At 42.8% G+C, this 25243-nt stretch overlaps 1 protein-coding gene and 1 long non-coding RNA gene across 5 annotated transcripts in view; one reads left to right on the forward strand and one right to left on the reverse strand.

The window, feature by feature from the left end:
* Positions 1 to 25243, forward strand: part of LOC125465496 (V-type proton ATPase 116 kDa subunit a 1-like) — a 129414-nt gene that overhangs the window by 58687 nt on the left and 45484 nt on the right. For all 4 annotated transcript variants that reach the window (XM_048559100.2, XM_048559134.2, XM_048559118.2 and 1 more), the window contains 2 exons: positions 23446 to 23585; positions 24483 to 24643. In XM_048559100.2, the coding sequence (XP_048415057.1) occupies positions 23446 to 23585; positions 24483 to 24643 (301 nt within the window). The remainder of the gene's footprint in view (positions 1 to 23445; positions 23586 to 24482; positions 24644 to 25243) is intronic.
* Positions 1 to 25243, reverse strand: part of LOC125465523 (uncharacterized) — an 80812-nt gene that overhangs the window by 3993 nt on the left and 51576 nt on the right. Inside the window, exon 5 of the long non-coding RNA XR_009442784.1 lies at positions 5899 to 7224. This is a non-coding gene — a long non-coding RNA (uncharacterized LOC125465523). The remainder of the gene's footprint in view (positions 1 to 5898; positions 7225 to 25243) is intronic.

Consider the following 25243-nt stretch of genomic DNA (forward strand, 5'->3'; position numbering starts at 1 on the left):
GTATCCCCTAGTTCTAGTAGTGATCAGAGATAATGGGAACTGCAGATGCTGGAGAATCCAAGACAACAAAGTGTGGAGCTGGATGACACAGCAGGCCAATCAGCTTCTTAGGAGCACAAAAGCTAACGTTTTAGGCCTAGACCCTTCTTCAGAAAAGGGGGATGGGGAGAGGGTTCTGAAATAAATAGGGAGAGGGGGGAGGCGGACTGAAGATGGATAGAGGAGAAGATAGGTGGAGAGGAGAGTATAGGTTCTCCAAGCCCCCGCTTGTTTCCCCAATGTAGAGGGCTTGGGGACCGCTTTGTAGAACACTTACACTCGGTTCGCAATAAACAACTGCACCTCCCAGTCGCAAACCATTTTAACTCCCCCTCCCATTCCTTAGATGACATGTCCATCCTGGGCCTCCTGCAGTGCCACAATGATGTCACCCGAAGGTTGCAGGAACAGCAACTCATATTCCGCTTGGGAACCCTGCAGCCCAATGGTATCAATGTGGATTTCACAAGCTTCAAAATCTCCCCTCCCCCAACTGCATCCCAAAACCAGCCCAGCTTGTCCCTGGCCCCACTAACCTGTTCTTCCTCTCACCTATCCCCTCCTCCCACTTCAAGCTGCACCTCCATTTCCTACCTACTAACCTCATCCCACCTCCTTCACCTGTCCGTCCTCCCCGGACTGACCTATCCCCTCCCTATCTCCCCACCTGTACTCTCCTCTTCACCTATTTTCTCCTCTATCCATCTTCAGTCTGTCTCCCCGTCTCTTCCTATTTATTTCAGAATCCTATCCCCATCCTCCTTTTCTGATGAAGGGTCTAGGCCCGAAACATCAGTTTTTGTGCTCCTAAGATGCTGCTTGGCCTGCTCTGTTCATCCAGGTCCACATTTTGTTACCACTGGTTCTAGACTCTCCCATAAGTGGAAACATCCTATCCATATCCAACCTGTTAAGGCTCTTCTTTAATGTTTCTGTCAAGCTGCTGTGTATCCTCCCATGGTCCAGTTCAGCCTTGTAAACAACTGTGCTAAACTTAAATAAGGATACTTACATGGGAGTGAGGGCAGAGTTGGCTGGAGTGGGTTGCGAAAGAAGTTTAGCACAAACAAAAGACAGTGATGAACAAAATTAGACATCTCAAAAGAAAGTCCATGAATAACAGCAAAGATAAATTCCAGCGAGAAAGAAGGATTCTAGGAAGGAGATAACCCGACCGTGGTTGACCAAGGATATTAAGGACAGTATCAAAATGAAAGAAAAAGGCATTTGATGTGGCAAAGTTTAGTGGTAAGCCAGATGATTGGAAATGTTTTAAAAGCCCACTAAAGATGACCAAAAAATAAATACAGAGGGAGAAGATAAACCATAAGGACAAACTAGCAAGCAAGTTAAAATAGACAGTAAGACCTTCTTCACAAATAATAAGAGGAAAAGGCAGAGAACTGTGAACATGAGAATGAGAATGAGGTTGGGGAAATAATAATGATGTGGAGGTCGGAAATGACAGAAAAATTGAGCAAATACTTGGCATCAGAGTCTTCATTGTAGAGGATACTAATGGCACTCCAATACTAAATACTAAAGGAGTGAAAGTAAGGGAGGAAATAAACACAATAAGTATCACTAGAGACAATATGATAGGAAAACTAATGAGGCAAAAGGCTAATAACTGCCCTGCTCATGATGGGTTGCATCTTAGAATTTTAAAGGAAGTAGCTGCAGAGAGAATGGATGCACTGGTAGTGATCTTCCAGGAATCTTTAGATTATGATGTAGTCACTTAAAGAGTTTTTTTGTCCATTTTTTCTGAAGAAAAGTCAATAAGGCAGAGGCATCAAGCTAGCTACTGAAAAATCACTTATGTAAATAGATTGGGAGGCCTTTTTTTTAAAAACAGTCTGAATGGATGTGGCTATGTCTTACAGATCAGGATTTCTGAGTGGCATCAGAAACTATTGTGGTCTCAAAAGAAGCAGAAGCTTCAGTGAATGTCTCCTGGCTGCTACTATCTCTGAATTTTCTCTTATGTTTTTATTTCCTCCCTTATTGGGGAACTGCATGTGAGAATCTGTGTCTGAATTTTCCTTTTTTTTGCTAAAGAGTGTGTTTATGGGATGTTACTATATTGCAATAATTAGAACATAGAACATAGAACAGTACATCACAGAACAGGCCCTTCAGCCCACAATGTTGTGCCGACCATTGATCCTCATGTATGCACCCTCAAATTTCTGTGACCATATACATGTCCAGCAGTCTCTTAAATGACCCCAATGACCTTGCTTCCACAACTGCTGCTGGCAACGCATTCCATGCTCTCACAACTCTCTGCGTAAAGAACCCGCCTCTGACATCCCCTCTATACTTTCCTCCAACCAGCTCAAAACTATGACCCCTCGTGCTAGCCATTTCTGGCCTGGGAAATAGTCTCTGGCTATCAACTCTATCTATGCCTCTCATTATCTTGTATACCTCAATTAGGTCCCCTCTCCTCCTCCTTTTCTCCAATGAAAAGAGACCGAGCTCAGTCAACCTCTCTTCATAAGATAAGCTAAGCCCTCCAGTCCAGTAATTAGTAATAGTTACTGAATCTATTAATCTGTTGGGTTTTCCAATACAGTTAAGTTACTCTAAATTCCTCTTTCTCTGGTTATATTTTAGCCACCGTGTTTAAATAAATTGTGATTGCCTAACGTCAAGTAGTTTGACCAGTTGCATTGCATCGGGGACAGATGCTCTACATTTGTCTTTAAAATAAGGAAAGGTTAGGGTCTAGGCTATTTTCTTAAAATATTTTGAGAGGGTCCTATCTGGTCCATATCCAACTACATACCAATGCAAGAGCCCATGGTGTTGAGGGCAGTGTATTGGAATGGATAGAGGATTGGCTATCTAATAGAAAGCAGAGAGTTGGAATAAAGGGGGCATGGGTGGTAACCTGTAACTAGTGGAGTGCCACAGGGATTAGTGCTGAGGCCACAACTATTTACAGTATGCATTAATGACTTGGATGGGGAAAGTGAATGTACTGTTGTCAAATTTGCGGATGACACAAAAGTAGGTAGGAAAGGATGATACAAGGAGTTTGAAGAGAGCTACAGACAGGTTACGTGAATGGCCATAACTTGGTAGATGGAATATAACATGGGAAAATGTGTTGTTATGCATTTTGTCAGGAAGGAAAAAAGAACAGGATACAATTTAAATGGAGAAAGACTGCAGAAAAGTGTAGCATGGAAGGATTGGGAGGTCCCGTGCATGAATCACAAAAAATAGCTTCCAAATTCAGAAAGTAATAGGTAAGGCAAATGGGATGTTGATTTTTATTTCAAGTGGGAGGTAGGGGTGTTCTTGCTAAAACTGTAAACAGCACTGATTGGATCACAGCTGGAAATCAGTGAACAGTTTCGGTCTTCTTTCTAAGGAAATTGGAGGCAGTCCAGAGAAGGTCCATTAGGTTGATCCCAGGGATGGAGGGATTTTCTTATGCAGAGAGGTTGAGTAGGTTGGGCTTGTGCTCATTGGCGTTTAGAAGAATGAGAAGAGACCTGACAGAAATATATAAGATGCTTAGAGGTTTAGAAAGGTTAGAAAAAGTGGTTTCCCCTTGTGGGAGAGTTTTCTAAGACAAGAGACCATAATTTCAGAGGAAGTTATTGCTCACTTAAGCCAGAGATGCAAAGGAATTTTTCTTCTGTCAGACGGTAATGAACCTGTGGGGCTTTTTACCACAGTGTGCTGCTGAGATGGGTTTTTACACATATTTAAGGCAGAGAAAGATTTGACTTATAATCATCAACACAATCTGGGTTGTAGGAATAAAGTAGGAAAGTGGAATAGAGGGTTTTTAAATCAGTCTTGATCTCATTCAGCAACAGAATGGACTTGATGGGCTGAATGGCCTACTTCTACTTACTACCTCTTATGGTCAGATACAACATTAGCCTGTTCAACTTTTCCTCATAAAACAATCCACTCATTTAGGCACTAGGCTAGTAACCCTCTGAACTGCTTCCAACATGTGTACATAAATTAGGAAGCCAATACTGTGCACAGTGCTCCAGGTGTGATCTCACCAAAACCCTATGTGTCTGAAGGAATGGCTTCCTACTTTTGTATTCAATTTCCCTTTCAATAAATGATTGCATTTTGTTAGCTTTCCTAATTCTCACACTCACCTTCTCAACCTCTTTCCCCTTGCCTGAGATCAGGTGATCCTCAGATTAAACCATCACCAGTCATCTCTCTCTAATGAGAGAGCAGCCCTATGATCCAATAGGACTACGGCAAGTTTACCTTTATTAGATTACATGCTGTACCTTCAACCCAACCTTTTGCTATTCATGCACTTGGAATACAGATCCCATTGGTTCTCAGGACTCTGGAATATCTCACCATTTATATTATATGCTTGTTATTTATTCATCCTGCCAAATGTACAACTTCACAATTTGCCACATTATTCTCCATTTGTCAGACCTTTGCCCTCTCAAGTAACCTATCTATATGTCTTTGTAGAGACAACGCAGTGTGGAGCTGGAGAAGCACAGTGGGCCAGGCAGCTTCAGAGGAACAAAGTTTCTGAGGAAAGGACTCGACCCGAAACATCAGCTTTCCTGTATCTCTGATGCTGTCTGACTTGCTGTGTTCCTCCAGTTCCGCACTGTGTTGTCTCTGGCTCCAGCATCGACAGGTCTCACTATCTCTATATGTCTTTGTAGTCTTCTCATGTTTTTTCATTACTTACTTTCATATTTATGTTTGTGCCAGCAGAAAATGTAGCTACCCAACTTTTAGTCCTTAAGCAAAATCTTCCAAGATATTGGCAGCAAGGTTGGCAGCATTTGGCTCCCGAGCACCGGGTTCAGTCTCTCATGGCTCATGTGGGGGTTCTGCCACATCCACACAGCTTCATCATAGAACATAGAACAGTACAGCACAGAACAGGCCCTTCAGCCCACAATGTTGTGCCGACCATTGATCCTCATGGATGCACCCTCAAATTTCTGTGACCATATGCATGTCCAGCAGTCTCTTAAATGACCCCAATGACCTTGCTTCCACAACTGCTGCTGGCAACGCATTCCATGCTCTCACAACTCTCTGCGTAAAGAACCTGCCTCTGACATCCCCTCTATACTTTCCACCAACCAGCTTAAAACTATGACCCCTCGTGCTAGCCATTTCTGCCCTGGGAAATAGTCTCTGGCTATCGACTCTATCTATGCCTCTCATTATCTTGTATACCTCAATTAGGTCCCCTCTCCTCCTCCTTTTCTCCAATGAAAAGAGACCGAGCTCAGTCAACCTCTCTTCATAAGATAAGCCCTCCAGTCCAGGCAGCATCCTGGTAAACCTCCTCTGAACCCTCTCCAAAGCATCCACATCTTTCCTATAATAGGGCGCCCAGAACTGGACGCAGTATTCCAAGTGCGGTCTAACCAAAGTTTTATAGAGCTGCAACAAGATCTCACGACTCTTAAACTCAATCCCCCTGTTAATGAAAGCCAAAACACCATATGCTTTCTTAACAACCCTGTCCACTTGGGTGGCCATTTTAAGGGATCTATGTATCTGCACACCAAGATCCCTCTGTTCCTCCACGCTGCCAAGAATCCTATCCTTAATCCTGTACTCAGCTTTCAAATTCGACCTTCCAAAATGCATCACCTCGCATTTATCCAGGTTGAACTCCATCTGCCACCTCTCAGCCCATCTCTGCATCCTGTCAATGTCCCGCTGCAGCCTACAACAGCCCTCTACACTGTCAACGACACCTCCGACCTTTGTGTCGTCTGCAAACTTGCTGACCCATCCTTCAATTCCCTCGTCCAAGTCATTAATAAAAATTACAAACAGTAGAGGCCCAAGGACAGAGCCCTGTGGAACCCCACTCACCACTGACTTCCAGGCAGAATATTTTCCTTCTACTACCACTCGCTGTCTTCTGTTGGCCAGCCAATTCTGTATCCAAGCAGCTAAGTTCCCCTGTATCCCATTCCTCCTGACCTTCTGAATTGTCTTTCCGTGGCTTCATCTATGTCCTTCCAGTTCAGTAACCTTTTTGTTTGTTTTGGTTTCCCTGGAGCCTCCTCCTGATGTCCTCCTGCAGGAGGCTGGGGTCCCGTGTATCTCCAACTCTACTCCATCTTGGGCGGTGGAATCAAAAGATGATCCAGGGACCTCATCGGCTGAGTTGGAGCTAGGACCTGTCAGTCAATGGCCAACATTGGAGAAGGCTGCAGGACCCAGTTTGATTTGATTTGTTTTAGTCACGTGTACCTAAGTACATTGAAAAGTTTTGTTTGCAAGAAGTACTAGCAGGTCATAATAAGCAAGGACATACAGATCCTAGGCTGTTTAGACAGTGTGAAGCAATAGGTCACACTGCACAGGAAGCGTGCAAAGCAAGATCAACATTATTTGAAGTTAGAGAGTCCATTCATTGGTCTAATAACAGCAGGGAAGAAACTGTTCTTGAACTTGTTGGTGCGTGTGTTCAAGCTTCTGTATCTTCTGCCTGATGGAAGAGGTTATAAAACAGCACTACTGGGATGGGAGGGCTCTTATTGATGTTGGCCGTCTTTTCGTGGCAACAAGAAGCATGAATGGAGTCCATGGATGGAAGGGTGGCTTCCATGATGGTCTGGGCTGTGCACACAACCTACTGTGGTTTCTTACCATCCTGGACAGAGCAGTTGCTGTACCAGGCCATTACACATGGTTTCTATGATGCATCTGTAAAAGGTGATGAGTGTCCTTATGGATATGCCAAATTTCTTAAGCCGCCTGAAGAAGGGGTATTATTGTACATTCTTTACCATCGCATTTACGTGGGAAGTCCAGGACAGGTTGTTGTTTATCGTCACTCCGAGAAAATTGCCACTCTCAACCCTTTCAACCTCCACTCCACTGATGTAGATGGGGGTGTGTCCTCCTCCTTTCTTTCTGAAGTCAAGGATCAGTTTTTTTGTTTTATGAGATTGAGAGACACATTATTGTCATTACACCATGACACCAAGTCCTCAATTTCCCTTCTGCATTTTGTCTCATCATTGTTTGACATCCGTTCTAGCATGGTGGTGTCGCCAGCAAACTTGTAGTTGGCATTTGGAGGTGAAGGCCACAAAAGCAAAGGCACCAGTGGCAGCAGAAAAAGGAGCACATTGCCAGGACCCCAATGATGTTGGATGATGATGACAGGAGGAGCAGAGAGGGTGACGCCTACAGAGAGAGAGATTAACTTTTGAAGCTGTTTCAGTTTTAGTTAATGTCAATTTAATATTTATTTATTCAGTATTTTGCCATTCATGCAATTTATTCAGTAATTTATACTGTAGTCTAAAATGGCAGCAGAACATGGGGACATTATCCACTTTTCACTGTACCTAGATACAAATGACAATATTAAAAATCTGAATAATTTATAAAGTTATAAACAGTTGCTGTCCCAGCAGTGATCCCTGTGTTTGCACCCGTTACATCCTGACAACCAGAAAATGACCCTTTATGACTATTCTGTTTCCTGTTAGCTTAACAATTCTCCATCTTTGCCAAAATGATACCCCCTACAGGGTAAGCTTTTATTTTCCAAAATAGCCTTTGATCTGGCACTTTATCAAATGCCTTTAGGAAATTTAATTACAGTACATGCACAAGTTCTTCTTTAACTACAGTGCACTATTTCTTCAAACAACTCCAATAAGTTGGTTAAACATGGTTTAAATTTCATGAAATAATATCGAATGACTGATTGCTGTGAATTTCACAAAGTGCTTCCTATGACATGTTTAAGTAGTAATTTATAACATGTTCCCTATGATAGATGTTAAACCAATTGTCCTGTAGTTGAGAGATAGTAGGAATTGCAGATGCTGAAGAATCTGAGATAACAAGGTGTAGAGCTGGAAGAACACAGCAGGCCAAGCAGCGTCAGAGGAGCAGGAAGGCTGATGTTTTGGGCCTAGACCTTTCTTTAGAAATGTCCTGTAGTTTCTTTCTTTATCTCTCCCTTTTGAATTGAAGGAGCTACACATGCTATTTTCCTTTTTAATGTGACCCTCCCTGAATCTAACAAACTACCAAAATTTAAAACCAATACACCAAAGAAAACCCTAGGTCAAGTCCACCAAGATCCATCAGCCTGCAAGTCCAATAATTTATTCAGTACCACATCTCCAGTGATTACAATTTTCGAATTTCTCCTTTTCTTTTATTTCTTGATTTATAACTGTTTCTAGATTGTTTCTTGTAATGATGACCGATACAAAATGCTTGTTCAGTTAATCATAAATCAACTTTCCTGAAGTTTTATACCTTGTTTTGCAAAAATCTTGCACTGTCAACTGATGCCACCCACAAAATTTACCGCACCCAGACTGAAATGATAACTGTGACAGTTTTATGTCAATTCTACTATCAACAGTTTAATTTCTAAGTGAAGAGTCATTTAGACTTGAAACAATAGCCTGCTGTCTCTCCATGGATGCTCCCTGACCGATTGTGATCTCCAGCATTCGTTGTTTGCAGTCAATTTCTGGGCAGTTTTTAACCATGCTGGCAATCCTCAAGTGGTCCTATTTATATGCAAGATGAAGGAACCTGAATTCATGCAAAGAACCGGGTAATTAAATGCTTTTGATGCACTGAAAGGAGAGTTTGCTTTCACATTCACATTTAATTAGCACATAAGGGGAAAATTGGCATTAACAAACAGGCTACCAGCTTTAGATTAATTGTCCCTAGGCAGTCATAAACAAAGATGATGACTGTCCATGCATTAATTTCAAATGTTTAAGCTTTTGTCGTTACACCACAAAATAAATCTCATTTCGTTGACACAATAAATTGATGTGTCAATCACTTTGTTGCTCACATGATAAAAATTCACAATGTAGTGCTGCTCTAGAGGTTGCTGGCAAATGATACTACATCATATTTTGGCCCACTATTAACTTTCTAGTCTGCTGGATTTTTCCTGGACTGTTTTTTTTTTCAAGTAAACTGGTTAATGTGTGTGTATGACATTATTGTGAGTGCTTAGAACGTAAGTCTTACGTTTTGGCATCATTCAAGGAACTCTGGATACAAGCAATGTCAGCAGATTTACTGCTCATCTCAAACTGTTGACCAGGAGCTGTTTCCAGTTGCCAACGATTACAATTTACATTTTACTATGTATCAAAGTGTAGGGTAGCAATTTCAGAAGGTGCACAATGTAGTTCAAGTGGCTACAGATCTGTTGAAAAAATAGGTTGGGTGTTTCTAAGCATCAAATTATATGATTGATTTTTAAAAAGAAATTACCATGTCAGTTTCATTAAAATTGTGAAGGCTTCCCATGGAATATATTTTGAATGCAACAGCTGACATTCCTTCTGTTCAGAGCAATCGTCTCAGGCATCAGATTTGGGGCATTCAATCTTCCATGAATATTTTCCTAGCAGGTCTTGTCAGGATGATGATTATTCTTAGTGGATATCCTGAAGCTTATCTGTGTCTATTTAACACTCTTGTTGCATGAACTCAATCCTATCGTTCTGCCTCATGTTACCGTGAATCATTATCTTCCTGCTGCTCCCTTCAAGCTGAAAAATGGGTTGATTTTCTTTTTCTCAAAAAGATTATAAGCTGTAAAAAACCCATGCAAATTTTTTTTAAACCAGAACCTGGCCAAGGTTGATTAACACTCCCAAAATATGCAACAACCTAACTGAAAGGGCAAAAGTACATTCTCTCTCAGTTTTGAGAAGGTACTGTAGTCTTCATATTCCATGGGGCAGAGCATACACTTTGACCAGAGGAAATGACAATAAGTGGCATATACAGGTCTTAAAAGGTCACCCCATAAAAATTAAAGGGGCATATGGAATCCTGATTTTCATGAGGCCAAGAACAACATGATTCTGACTGTTCACAATGGTGTCCCAGCCCCACATGACAGAGACCACATCAATAGTGATGAGTAAATATGTCCCTCTGAGACAGGCAAGAAGGGGTAAGATAAAGGAACCTTGGATGACGAGAGCGGTGGAGCTTCTTGTGAAAAGGAAGAAGGTAGCTTACATAAGGTGGAGGAAGCTAGGGTCAAGTTCAGCTAGAGAGGATTATATGCAGGCAAGGAAGGAGCTCAAAAATGGTCTGAGGAGAGCCAGGAGGGGGCACGAGAAAGGCTTGGCAGAAGGAATCCGGGAAAACACAAAGGCATTTTACACTTATGTGAGGAATAAGAGAATGATCAAAGAAAGAGTAGGGCCGATCAGGGATAGCATAGGGAACTTGTGTGTGGAGCCTGAGGAGGTAGGGGAAGCCCTAAATGAGTTTTTTGCTTCTGTCTTTACGAAAGAAACGAACTTTGCAGTGAATGAAACCTTTGAAGAGCAGGTGTGCATGCTGGAATGGATAGAGATAGAGGAAGCTGATGTGCTGAAAATTTTGTCAAACATTAAGATTGACAAGTCGCCAGGCCCGGACCAGATTTGTCCTCGACTGCTTTGGGAAGCGAGAAATGCAATTGCTTCGCCACTTGCGAAGATCTTTGCATCCTCACTCTCCACTGGAGTCGTACCTGAGGACTGGAGAGAGGCAAATGTAATTCCTCTCTTCAAGAAGGGAAATAGGGAAATCCCCGGCAATTATAGACCAGTAAGTCTCACGTCTGTCGTCTGCAAGGTGTTAGAAAGGATTCTGAGGGATAAGATTTATGACCATCTGGAAGAGCATGGCTTGATCAAATACAGTCAACACGGCTTTGTGAGGGGTAGGTCATGCCTTACAAACCTTTTCGAGTTTTTTGAGGATGTGACTAGAAAGGTTGATGAGGGTCGAGCTGTGGATGTGGTGTATATGGACTTCAGTAAGGCATTTGATAAGGTTCCCCATGGTAGGCTCATTCAGAAGGTCAGGAGGAATGGGATACAGGGGAACTTAGCTGCTTGGATACAGAATTGGCTGGCCAACAGAAGACAGCGAGTGGTAGTAGAAGGAAAATATTCTGCCTGGAAGTCAGTGGTGAGTGGGGTTCCACAGGGCTCTGTCCTTGGGCCTCTACTGTTTGTAATTTTTATTAATGACTTGGACGAGGGAATTGAAGGATGGGTCAGCAAGTTTGCAGACGACACAAAGGTCGGAGGTGTCGTTGACAGTGTAGAGGGCTGTTGTAGGCTGCAGCGGGACATTGACAGGATGCAGAGATGGGCTGAGAGGTGGCAGATGGAGTTCAACCTGGATAAATGCGAGGTGATGCATTTTGGAAGGTCGAATTTGAAAGCTGAGTACAGGATTAAGGATAGGATTCTTGGCAGCGTGGAGGAACAGAGGGATCTTGGTGTGCAGATACATAGATCCCTTAAAATGGCCACCCAAGTGGACAGGGTTGTTAAGAAAGCATATGGTGTTTTGGCTTTCATTAACAGGGGGATTGAGTTTAAGAGTCGTGAGATCTTGTTGCAGCTCTATAAAACTTTGGTTAGACCGCACTTGGAATACTGCGTCCAGTTCTGGGCGCCCTATTATAGGAAAGATGTGGATGCTTTGGAGAGGGTTCAGAGGAGGTTTACCAGGATGCTGCCTGGACTGGAGGGCTTATCTTATGAAGAGAGGTTGACTGAGCTCGGTCTCTTTTCATTGGAGAAAAGGAGGAGGAGAGGGGACCTAATTGAGGTATACAAGATAATGAGAGGCATAGATAGAGTCGATAGCCAGAGACTATTTCCCAGGGCAGAAATGGCTAGCACGAGGGGTCATAGTTTTAAGTTGGTTGGTGGAAAGTATAGAGGGGATGTCAGAGGCAGGTTCTTTACGCAGAGAGTTGTGAGAGCATGGAATGCGTTGCCAGCAGCAGTTGTGGAAGCAAGGTCATTGGGGTCATTTAAGAGACTGCTGAACATGTATATGGTCACAGAAATTTGAGGGTGCATACATGAGGATCAATGGTCGGCACAACATTGTGGGCTGAAGGGCCTGTTCTGTGCTGTACTGTTCTATGTTCTATGTTCTATGTTCTAATAGCAAACACAAAATGCTGAAGAAACTCAGCAGGTCTGGCAGCATCTGTGGAGAAAGAAGAGTTAACATTTTGAGTCCATAGGACTCTTTATCAAAATAGAAAGGGGTTGGGGATTTTTTAATCTACTTTTGATGCAGGCAGAAGAGGAGTAAAGGACAGAGACGAAAGAACTGTAGATGCTGGAATCCAAGGTAGACAAACAGGAGGCTGGAAGAACACAGCAAGCCAGGCAGCATCTGGTGGAAAGGAGCAGTCAATATTTTGGGTAGAGCCTTTCTTCAGTACTGCTCCAGATGCTGCCTGACTTGTTGTATTCTTCCAGCCTCCTGTTTGTGTACTGAGGGGGTAAAGGAAACTGATAGTGTAGAGGTCCAGATTGTTAATCGTGGTGATAAAACAACGTAAAATGGATGTAAATGGGTGAAAAGGAGACAATTGGTCCTCTCCACTGACAGCAAAGTAAAGGTTAGGGTCTATAAATCCTGTAACAAGTAACTTAAATCCTGACTCACGAAAGCCTGCCCACCACTGTATAAGTCAGGTGTGTAATGGAATAATCCACACTTGCCTAGATAAGTGCAACTCCAACAGCACCCAAGAAACATGACAGCCTTTAGGGCAAAGCAACCCATTTGATTGGTACCACATTCACAAACATTCACTCACTCCACCACTAATGATCCATAGCTGTAATGTGTACTGCAGAAATTCACTAAGGATCCTTAGAGAGCATGCTCCAAAACTATGACCACTACCATCGAGAAGAAGAGGACAGCAAATACATGGGAACATTACCACCAGCAAGTTCCCCTCCAAGCCATTCAACATCCTGACTTGGAAATATATCACCATTCCTTCAGTGTCACTGGATCAAGATCCTGGTATTCCCTCCGTAAGGGCATTGAGGGTCTACCTACAGCAAGAGACAACGGCGGTTCAAGAAGGCAGCTCACCACCACCTTCTGAAGGGCAACTAGGGATGGGAAATAAATGCTGTCCCAGTTTGTTATGCCTAGATCTTCATGAAATGATTTTTAAAAATGCTCAGTTTGCTTTCTGCCAGGACCACTTGGTTCTTGACCTTATCATAGCCTTTGATGACAGTGACTGCCTTTGCCATCACGAAGTGTGGTATTAGGAGCCCAAAAATGATTGAAGTCAATGGGAATCATAGGGGAGAGGGGGTTGGCACTAAGGAAGATGGCTGTGCTTGTTGGCCATCACTATTCTGAGTCTCAGGTTATCACTACAGGAGTTCCTCAGGGTCATGGTCTGGGACCAACCATCTTTAGCTGTTTCATCAATACCCATCCCTTCATTTTAAGATCTGAAATGGGAATGTTTGCAACAATTTGCATGACATTCAGTTACATTTGCAGATCTTCAGACACTGAGGAATTCATGTCCATATGTAGCAAGGCATGTACGGCATTGAGTCTTGGACTACAAGTGGAAAGTAACATTCAGGCTGCACAAATGCCAAGCGAAGGCTATCTCCAGCAAGACCTCATCTGACCATCTTTCCTGCACATGCCATGACATTGCCATTACTGAATCCATCACAACAACACCCTTGGGAATTACCATTAACCAGAGACAGAATTGGACAATCTGTATAAATACTGTGGTGAAAAGAGCAGTTCAGGGACAATAAATCCTGAGGTAAGTAACTCTCCTCTTCTATCTCCCTAAAGTCTGCCTGCCATCTATAAAGCACAAGTGAAACGTGTGATCGAATACTGTCCACTTGATTGGGTGAGTGCAGCTCTGCACAGTCCAGGACAAAACTATACACTTGACCAGCACCTCATCCACCAACTTAACTATTTACTCCCTTTAACACCAAAATGCATTGGCAGCAGCGTGGAGCATCTGCGAGATGTACAGCAACAACTCAGACAAGTTCCTTTGCCAGCAGCTTCCAATCCTGTAACTTTTAGCACCTGGAAGGATAATGGTAACAGATACATGGGAACTGTATTACCTGCAAGTTCCCTTCCAAGCTGTTATCCTGACTTGGAAGTGTATCCACTGTCACTGGATCCAAATCTTGGAAACAACTTGCTGACACTGCAAAATGTACCTACACCAGGCGGATTGTTACAATTCAAGAATACACTTTCTTCTGAACGGCAATTAGGATTGGGCAATAAATTGCCCGCATCACATGAAAACATAAAAAAAAGTTTGGATTGCTAAGGTTGGAGCCAGTGCAGCCCGGAATAAAAGAGTAAAATGCTGCAGAAGCTGGAGATAGTCGTCAAGAGTCATACAGCATAGAAACAGGCCCTTTGGCCCACTAAGTCTATGGTGACCAACAAACACCAAACTACATTAATCCCAGTTACCTGCACTTCATCCATAGCCTACTATGATCCAGCATTTTATGTACCCACCCAGCTGCCTCATAGGTGTTGCAAAATTACCTACCTCCACCACCCTCACAGGCCACATGTTCCTTATTTCTACCACCCTCTGGGTGTGAAACTTTTTTTTCTCAATTCTCCTTTCAACCATTTGCTCCTTACTTTAAACTTATGCCCTCTGATCTGCCATGGGGAAAACATTCTCACAATTTACTCTGTCTATGCCTCTCATAATTCTGTAGACCTCCATTTGATCTATAATAAATATATTTATAATAATAGATGTATAGCTAGATAATAGATATATAATAAAAAGTTAATGATAGTCAACAGATCTGGAACATCTGTGAGCAGGGAAACAGAGTTAATGTTTTGTATCCAATGACTCTTCTTTGGAACTGAAGGGGGCTGGAAAAGGTGTTTTTTATGCTGTTGATAAAGAAGAAGGAGGAACAAGTGGAACAGATGGCAAGGGTGCCCTGACCAAAAGACAAAGCAAGTAATAATGGGAATAAAGGATAGTTTCATATGCAAAATAGGTGTTAACAACAGATGTGAATACTCACAACTGTGATGGAGTATGATGGATTGGGAAAGTGAATGACCCAATATGGTCATAGCCCAAGACAATATAATGCAACAACTCACAGAAGCGTAGACAATAAAATGTGAGGCTGGATGAACACAGGAGGCCCAGCAGCATCTCAGGAGCACAAAAGCTGACGTTTCAGGCCTAGACCCTTCATCAGAGAGGGGGATGGGGTGAGGGTTCTGGAATAAAAAGGGAGAGAGGGGGAGGCGGACTGAAGATGGAGAGAAAAGAAGATAGGTGGAGAGGAGAGTATACGTGGGGAGGTAGGGAGGGGATAGGTCAGTCCAGGGAAGACGGACAGGTCAAGGAGGTGGGATGAGGTTAGTAGGTAGGAAATGGAGGTGCGGCTTGGGGTGGGAGGAAGGGATGGGTGAGAGGAAGAACAGGTTAGGGAGTCAGAGACAGTTTGGACTGATTTTGGGATGCAGTGGGTGGAGGGGAAGAGCTGGGCTGGTTGTGTGGTGAGGGGACGAACTGGGCTGGTTTTTGGATGCGGTGGGGGAAGGGGAGATTTTGAAACTGGTGAAGTCCACATTGATCCCATTGGGCTGCAGGGTTCCCAAGCGGAATATGAGTTGCTGTTCCTGCAACCTTCGGGTGACATCATTGTGGCACTGCAGGAGGCCCTTGATGGACATGTCATCTAAAGAATGGGAGGGGGAGTGGAAATGGTTTGCGACTGGGAGGTGCAGTTGTTTATTGCGAACCGCGCGGAGGTGTTCTGCAAAGCAGTCCCCAAGCCTCCGCTTGGTTTCCCCAATGTAGAGGAAGCCACACCAGGTACAGTGAATGCAGTCTACCACATTGGCAGATGTGGAGGTGAACCTCTGCTTAATGTGGAAAGTCATCTTGGGGCCTGGGATAGGGGTGAGGGAGGAGGTGTGGGGGCAAGTGTAGCATTTCCTGCGGTTGCAGGGGAAGGTGCCGGGTGTGGTGGGGTTGGAGGGCAGTGTGGAGCGAACAAGGGAGTCACGGAGAGAGTGGTCTCTCCAGAAAACAGACAGGGGTGGGGATGGAAAAATGTCTTGGGTGGTGGGGTCGGATTGTAGATGGCGGAAGTGTCGGAGGATGATGCGTTGTATCTGGAGGTTGGTGGGGTGGTGTGTGAGAATGAGGAGGATCCTCTTTGGGCGGTTGTGGCGGGGGCGGGGTGTGAGAGACGTGTTGCGGGAAATACGGGAGACGCGGTCAAGGCCGTTCTCGACCACAGTGGGGGTAAAGTTGCGGTCCTTGAAGAACTTGGACATCTGGGATGTGCGGGAGTGGAATGCCTCATCGTGGGAGCAGATGCGGTGGAGGCGGACGAATTGGGAATAGGGGATGGACTTTTTGCAGGAGGGTGGGTGGGAGGAGGTGTATTCTAGGTAGCTGTGGGAGTCGGTGGGCTTGAAATGGACATCAGTTACAAGCTGGTTGCCTGAGATGGAGACTGAGAGATCCAGAAAGGTGAGGGATGTGCTGGAGATGGCCCAGGTGAACTGAAGGTTGGGGTGGAAGGTGTTGGTGAAGTGGATGAACTGTTCGAGCTCCTCTGGGGAGCAAGAGGCGGCGCCGATACAGTCATCAATGTAACGGAGGAAGAGGTGGGGTTTGGGGCCTGTGTAGGTGCGGAAGAGGGACTGTTCCACGTAACCTACAAAGAGGAGGCATAGCTGGGGCCCATGCGGGTGCTTTGCAGAACACCTCCGCTCGGTTCGCAATAAACAACTGCACCTCCCAGTCGCAAACCATTTCCACTCCCCCTCCCATTCTTTAGATGACATGTCCATCATGGGCCTCCTGCAGTGCCACAATGATGCCGCCCGAAGGTTGCAGGAACAGCAACTCATATTCCGCTTGGGAACCCTGCAGCCCAATGGTATCAATGTGGACTTCACCAGCTTCAAAATCTCCCCTTCCTCCACCGCATCCAAAAACCAGCCCAGTTTGTCCCCTCCCCCCACTGCACCACACAACCAGCCCAGCTCTTCCCCTCCCCCCACTGCATCCCAAAACCAGTCCAACCTGTCTCTGCCTCCCTAACCCCTGTTCTTCCTCTCACCCATCCCTTCCTCCCACCCCAAGCCACACCTCCATCTCCTACCTACTAACCTCATCCCATCTCCTTGACCTGTCCGTCTTCCCTGGACTGACCTATCCCCTCCCCGTATCCACGTATACTCTCCTCTCCACCTATCTTCTTTTCTTTCCATCTTCGGTCCGCCTCCCCCTCTCTCCCTTTTTATTCCAGAACCCTCACTCCACCCCCTCTCTGATGAAGGGTCTAGGCCCGAAACGTCAGCTTTTGTGCTCCTGAGATGCTGCTGGGCCTGCTGTGTTCATCCAGCCTCACATTTATTGTCTTGGATTCTCCAGCATCTGCAGTTCCCATTATCACCAACTCACAGAAGCGTTCCTGGTCCGGGCTCAACTTTGTGTGAACTGCTGTTGAAACTGGACAGAATACATGCTTAGCATTATAGCAATATCTCTTTTAGAGATAACAAAGTGTGGAACTGGATGAACACAGCAGGCCAAGCAGCATCTTAGAAGCACAAAAGCTGATGTTTCAGGCCTAGACCCTTCATCAGAAAAGGAGGGTCCAGGCCCAAAACGTCAGCTTTTGTGCTTCTAAGATGCTGCTTGGCCTGCTGTGTTCATCCAGCTCCACTCTCTGTTATCTCGGATTCTCCAGCATCTGCAGTTCCCATTATCTCTGATTAAAAGAAACAGTGTTTTGTGTTCCATCATCACGGACCCCATAATTCAATTGAAAAGAAAACTAAAAATGTGCTGGAAATTCCCCGGTGACATAATGAACAAGTGAAATGGCATGCCGTGCTACAGATGACTGAACCTCAGTTATGTGCCTGAAATTCCCCACAGCATGTTGGCAATACCATTCACTACATAGAAACAGATCTTAATGTCTTTTATCTTGAGAAATACAACACAAGAACTACAAACAGTAGATGCTGCAAGTGAACCACAAATCCCATGTGCAAGTGAAAAGTAAAGAAGTAGATGAACGTTTCAGATATAGTTTCTTCAGTGAATTATAAACTGGAAGATAAGCAACACAAGGTTGGGCTAGGCAAGGGTGTGTGGAGGAATGTCAGAAATGATTGACATGGTGATTGTGGTAAGTGATCTGTTATTTTAATGAAACAGATGCTTATTGTTGGTTTGCCCCACAATGGTGACCGGTTCATGGTAAACCAATGTTGGACCAAGTACCTAAAGGACGAATTAGGACTGGCATTCTCAAATATAAATGGTATATTGCCTTCTTCGGGCATAGTCGGAAGGTTCACAACAGCAGGTTATAGCCCAACAGATTATTTGAAATCACAGCTTTCTTAGCACTGTTTCTTTGTCACGTGGCCATATTAGCCAAGGAACCAATATGGCTAGTGATCCTCCTCTGGCCTATCATTTTGGATCCTGGGAGGAGATTATTTATAAATGGCAAAGGCGTGGTGTAGCCCAGCTTTAGTACCAACACTCAAAAGTTTTTTTAAACATGTAATGACAAAATATGCCAGTGGATGTTCATCATTCATGGCTTTCATGCAGCCAGGGATAGGAGAGTTTGGGTAGCCATCTGACAGAGTCACCTGAAAGTTTAAACCATTTTCATGGCTAGGGAATTTGAACTTAAATGGCAGGATGCACTTACTTCAACCGATGACAAACGGAGAGCCCCTCATTGGAGGAGGACAGGATTTCTACAGGAACTGTGTCCATTTAAAAAGAGTGAATGCAGGATTCAGCACAATACAAAGTTTACAAGAGCTAGTTACCTTGGTTTTACAAAAGCAGCATGCAGCATGTCAGAACATCTTAATTCCCTGAGGCAGTAGTGGAGATGGTTGTGAGCCGATAAGGGTAAACAGATAGGCTCTGCTTTAATAAGATATAGCAGGGGTGGTCAATCAGGCATTGCAGATGATCCAGAGGGAGTAGTCTTCAATGAATGTCCACATTCTCACCTCAGAATGTTGCCTCAGTGTTACAAATACTTCGATAGCCTGGCCAACCAAAAAATGCAAAGGCAGGAATGTGGTTTGCTATGAGTCTTCAGGATGGAACCTTGCCATACTGCTTCTTTCCACACATACCCACAGCACCCACCTAACCCACACTCTTCAAGCACAAGAGCAATTTTACTAATGCTCCCTTTCCTTACAATTACAACATCAACTGATGCTGCAGCCCTCTAACGTAACAGAACCAAATGGTAATCTGTTTTACTGTTTTACTGAGGTGCATAGTTCATTTCTCAGCTGAAAGTTGTTAACATATTTCACACTAGCAGCACTTTCTTGTATATGACCACCACCCGGTCCTGTTCATGACTTGCTGAGTTTCCTTCACAGCATTCATACTATAGGAAGAAACATTAAACAACTGCACAACTCTTAACCTCATCCATGTACTAACTTGCTCCCTCTCTTTCTACAGAAAAAGTTGATTTGCAATCTCCTGGAGAGGTTGGGGGGTGGATCCAAAATGATAGGCCAGAGGAGGATCACTAGCCATATTGGTTCCTTGGCTAATATGACCAAGTGACAAAGAAACAGTGCTAAGAAAGCTGTGATTTCAAATAATCTGTTGGGCTATAATCTGCTGTTGTGAACCTTCTGACTATGCCTGAAGAAGGCAATATACCATTTATACTTGTAACAGGCATGTTACTCTTTCCTTTCTCAGGGAATCACACAAACAGTCAACACGGCAACTGGGTACTGAACAATTCTATCAATCATCTCCTTGTGTCTGACCTGACAATGCCAAGCTGACCCTTGTTCATCTCCCCTTTTTCTCAGCTGTCTGAAAGCCAGCACCCTGCAGAGCATGATTCAAATGGGGACCATTCTCACAATGCAACATTGGCCCTCACCCAATCTCCCAAGAGCCAGCACAGAATCTGAGAGTACCCTCAGTGGGCTAGTTAGTGCATTAGAAGATCTGCAACTGGTGTTCTGTAAAGCATGAGTGAACCATGAACTAGTGAAAAAGGTCAGCCTAGAATAGGGCTCACTAGTGGGCAGCCTAGATACCTAACTCTGCTGTTGAGGTCAACGGCACCGAATCTTCCATAGAATAATGCTTTCTGGTACATGCTGTAATCTGGACAGACATGATGGCGGGGAGAAAATGAGGCCAGTCATTAACATAAAAGCTGGGAGTAAATTACAGTTCCAATCATAAGATGCTGCACAGATCTAAAGTGATTTCTCATAGAACGGCCTGGATATCTGCAGGTATGTGACTCTGGGCCTGTTGAAGTTACAGACAGGCAAGGATGCCTGCAATTATCCTTCTGTTTGTGATCCCTTTTCAGATGTAACTACATTTCCCTAAAGTCTCCGAATTTTCTGCTGCTCCTCCTTTTCCTCCAGATCAGGTGTAGCAACCAGGTTGACTGCCAGTGCTATGTACTCCCCTTAGCTGGCTCTTTGAAGGATTTGAAGGAAAAATATGCAGGAATACAGCAAGTTTCAAGGCACATACTTCAGGAGAAAATCAAGCCAGTTGAATTGCAAGAAGATTTCAAAGCTCTGAGTAATTGCAGATGGATGCCTCTTTTACGTAGCTTTTCCAAATGTTATGGCTACGTTGCCTAGTAGTTCAGCAGGTCTCAGTTTACCAGTGCTTAAAGAAAAGCACTGGTATAACATTCATGTTTTGTCTGGAAAATGTTGATGGCATCCTAGTGTTGGTGCACTGCTTCAGTTGAAATTGTTAAGTTAAGCTCCTGTCTGTGCTTCAGGAACTGAACTGGAATATGGCAGTGAGGGCAACATTGGTCCCTGACTGTCCCATTCACATCAAGTGGAGTGATATAGCATTGATCAGTTGGTGACTTGAAAACCAACTGATCATAGAATGAAGAAACTGCCATGTTTAGATTTAAAGGGAGTGCTCCTCGGTCTGAATCTGGAAAATCTGGATTACATGGTTCCAGCAAAAACCAATGCGCACACCTGTATTCACCATCCATTGGTTTAAAGGCAAAGTAGCTAAACTGCTTGATTTTCCCATATCACTGCCATGCTGGCTTGGGAAGATCCTGAAAAACCTTCCCTATGTGTGTTCACTTTACCATTTTGTATTTAATTGCTTTGAAGATAATTACTACAGTTCAATATTAAAAACCAAGAAAAGAAAAGCCATTCTGCAAGCATTTTATCAGAGTCAATATTTTACACTGGCATCATACAACCACAAAAAGAAGCATTGAAAATAAAATTGTAGACTGTTTAAGAAACAAGAATGAAGCCAAGAATTATTTCAAATGGACTCACACAATCAATCAACAGCAAGAGAAAGAATTTGGAATATATGCCTATAGTATATTGTAGTATATAATTACAGCTGTTGTGTTTTATGACAGTTCACTAATAATCACACTAACCTCAAAACAAATTGCCATTTGTAGAAAAATGGTAAATTTGACTCTAATAGTTTTTTACAGTTCTAAGGAGATGAGGTAGCAAGTATTCTGCAAAAACACTATTTTTAAATCAGAATTTTAACTAGCTTCTTGGAATGGTGCTATCAGTCATAAAACACACACATTAATCAAATTGTAAGCGACTGAGCTGCATCAAACAATTGCTACATTTGTAATTAAGTAACTGAAACAGATTTAATTTAATGGTTAGAGTGAATTAGTATTCAGAAGCTTTAGAGCAGGCAACTGTTTCTAGTTGAATGTTGAAATATATGTACAACACCTCCTTTACTTCAATGTCTTTGGTTTTATTGTCATGGCTTAATTGATATTTACTTTCCCAAAAACATGATGAAACATGTTAATTTGAAAATATTCAGACAATAAGGAAAAAAGTCAAGGGTTTTTAAACAAAGTGAGCCATTCCAGTCACTGATGGAGGGCTGGAAGAGAGGTGACTTCAAGCAAGGTGTGAGGGCCATATGTCATCATCAGTACATTGCCTGCCAGCTTCTCCACATGTGCTACATCCCTTTACATTAGAGAGCTGCTGCAGGTGGCAACAGCAAACCAGAGACAATGCTGTACAGTAAAAATTAATCCCTATCATTGTTTGAGGCAGTTGCCTGGATATCTCTCATAGCAAAGAGTTGCTGACAACAATTGAACGGCTGTCCCCATCAATAGGATTGATCAGGCTATTTCCAGCCACTGATCAATGGAAATGTTACCAGATGCAATCTGCAGCACAGACTGGACCATTCATCAGCAAAAGAATTAGGCACAAATAGTGATCACTTAAAATAATCCATGATTTAAAAATTAATCATTCAGTGATCATCAATCCCCTGTGACCAACTAATATCACAGGCCAGACAACACATTTCATGAACACAATCATTCTAAATAATCTTCACAGCTATAATCACTTCTAATGTTTCAAACGCAACAAAAGTGTCACAACTACCCAGTAACCCCCAACATACCATCCCAACTGGGATACCATGGCTTCAGTGCATATTGCGACATGGGAGGGATGAAGGATAACGAGAGAGAGTCTCATGCCATAGGGCAACAGATCATTGTGTGACAGAGTTAGGCTGCAGGGAGAATCTGGAGTTAGATTAAGCACCTTGGAGGACACTCAGAGTAAGAATACAACCATGGGGCCAAGACAATGTGTTAAGCCTCTACAGACATTCGTAAAACATCTTCCTTATTTGACCAGCATCCATTTTGTTAAAACACCTTGGGACTTTGCATTTACATATCACCTTTAATTAAAACAGTGGGGTATTTACAATAATTTTCTCTGACACTTTCATTATTTCAGGTTATTCTCTATAAAATATATTTAACCATTGCTGATATTAGTTGACAAATACTTAATGAGCTCATACAATATTCTTTTTTGTTGCTATTTAAGCAGAGACATAGACGATTTAATGTTATTGGAATTAAACAGATTAGTGTGAGAGTCCAGTCATAGGCAAAGAAATGTCATTCATCCAACAACATTTTTTTCAAAATAAATTTTATTGATGACGTCAACTTTATGAAATACTACAAACAGCTTGTCTGCCAGACGCTTTCTGGTTATTTTTGTATCAGTTCAGTCAAAAAAAGTTATGGTTTCCAGCCCATTTCCAGAGCCTGAGCACATAATCTGGGCTAACAGTGAATGATTATTACATTTTGGGTTGTGACATCTTGAAGACAAGACCCCATCTGCTCTTTCCTTGATGGAAGAAGAGCAAGAAAGTTGCCTTGTCCAATATTTAACCCTCAATCAATATGACTGAAAAAAGATGAACTCGTCATTCATTTCACTGCATTGAGAAAATTTGTTGATACTTAGTCTACAAAGTAAGTGACTATGTTTCAAAAATAATTCATGGCTTTCGGGAATTTTCAGTTATTCTGAGGAAAGGATAGATGCCACATAAATAAAATTTGCTCCCCAGACAGAGCTCAAAAATTGCACTTCAAATGCTGATTAACAATGCTTTTGCACTGAAGTTGTTCTTTTATCTCAATGAAGCACCTTATAGCATCATCACGTTCCCTTTCATTTTCGCTATCATGTTTGGTGACTGTGGGCATGGGCTAATTATGGCAATAATGGCTGCAGGGATGATCTTGTATGAAAAACACCACAAAAACATAGAGATGAATAATGAGGTAAGTAACTTCTTTCACTAAGTAATCATCCTAATGATGATAAAACAGAAATCTCCCCAACAGCCCCATCATACTGTAATATGAAACTAGTACCCAGACAGTTTAGATCTTCAATTTGTAATTAATTTTAGTTTCACAGTTCTCAAATGGTTAATTGACGAACACTTTTAAAAGTTGACTAAAGTGATCCAAAATATATTTCAATATAATGTGTTTATTTGGCCGCTCGGGAACTGAAATGGTCCAGCAACAAGCATCAGTTGGTAGGTTGCAAAATGCAGTTTTCCTTATGAAGCTCAAGCATGGTCACTTGCATGCACATCCATGTTAGCATTAAAATCTGCTGCAGTGTCTGCAACTAACAAGTGGTGCTCAAGCCCTCATAAAGGACCTTAACACAGAAAAGCAAAGACTGGGTCAAAACAAAATGATCTCCTTACTAAAGCTCTGCATTATCATTATGACAGACGGACTGTGTTAAAGTGTTTGCCTGGAATATTTATGCCCATGGAACCAGAATCATGTTTCAAACGATGACAGTTTTAAATGAATGTAACAGGCAAAGATCCTGTATATAATACCAATGTTGTCAGTCAGAACTGATTGCAAAAGAGCCAGTTGCAACCAGTCCCCCAAATAGCTGTATTATTACCCACTGGATTGACCAGCATTTTGATTTACTGGTGCTACTCAGTTCCTGCTGCATGCTAGATAACAGAAATTTTAATGTAATTAATAAGAATACTATTTAACTTATTTTGGCAATATGAACAATATTTTAAAAACCATTTTTGTAAAATATTAAATGTAACTAATCTAGTAACATTTATAATGCACTGAATCCTTTCATTACTTGGAGCACATTAATTAGATTTAAATAATTTTTATTTTGTTTAGATTCTGACCATTTTGTGTCACGGTCGTTACATTATTCTGTTAATGGGACTCTTTTCAATTTACACTGGTCTCATATACAATGACTGCTTCTCAAAAACGTTCAACCTCTTTGGATCAGCCTGGAATGTCACAGCTATGTTCCAGCCAAATGGACCTTGGAGGTATGTTTGGTATATGATAATGCCCTTGGGCTACGTTAAGGGCTCTTGTGTAGTAATGTGAAACCTACTCAGATCAACAATGATTTTTCTTCTACTATGTCAGTCAGATTTTCCTATTACCTGACTCACAACATTTGGTGATCAGTTTGTTTTTGTCTCCAGTTCAGCCTCACAAAACCATTCCCACAAGGACACATACATCTTCTGCACAATCTACGAGAAAATATTCTGTTAAACAATGAGATAACACAATGGATCAAGATCTTTAGGTCAGCCACCGAAATGTTGCACCACAATGCTAAAAATACATGAGGACAACTGATCCTGAAAATCATCCAATGTATTCTCAGGGGAGCCAATCACTGGGGAATCACCCAGTAAATTGAATGGACCAGGAAATCTCCTGCTGGGTTGCCACCTACACCCTCTATTCCCTTGACTGATGAATTAGTTCTTGTCCATGTTGAACATGAAGGATGCACTGAGGGTCGTAAAGGCACAGAATATACTCTGGGTGTAGGGCTTCAGTGTCTATCATGAACAGTAGCTCAGTAACACTCTGACTGAACTGGTCAAGTCCTAAAGACATAGCTGCTACAC

Source organism: Stegostoma tigrinum, chromosome 2, assembly GCF_030684315.1.
Source record: "Stegostoma tigrinum isolate sSteTig4 chromosome 2, sSteTig4.hap1, whole genome shotgun sequence".
In the NCBI taxonomy this organism is placed as follows: domain Eukaryota; kingdom Metazoa; phylum Chordata; class Chondrichthyes; order Orectolobiformes; family Stegostomatidae; genus Stegostoma; species Stegostoma tigrinum.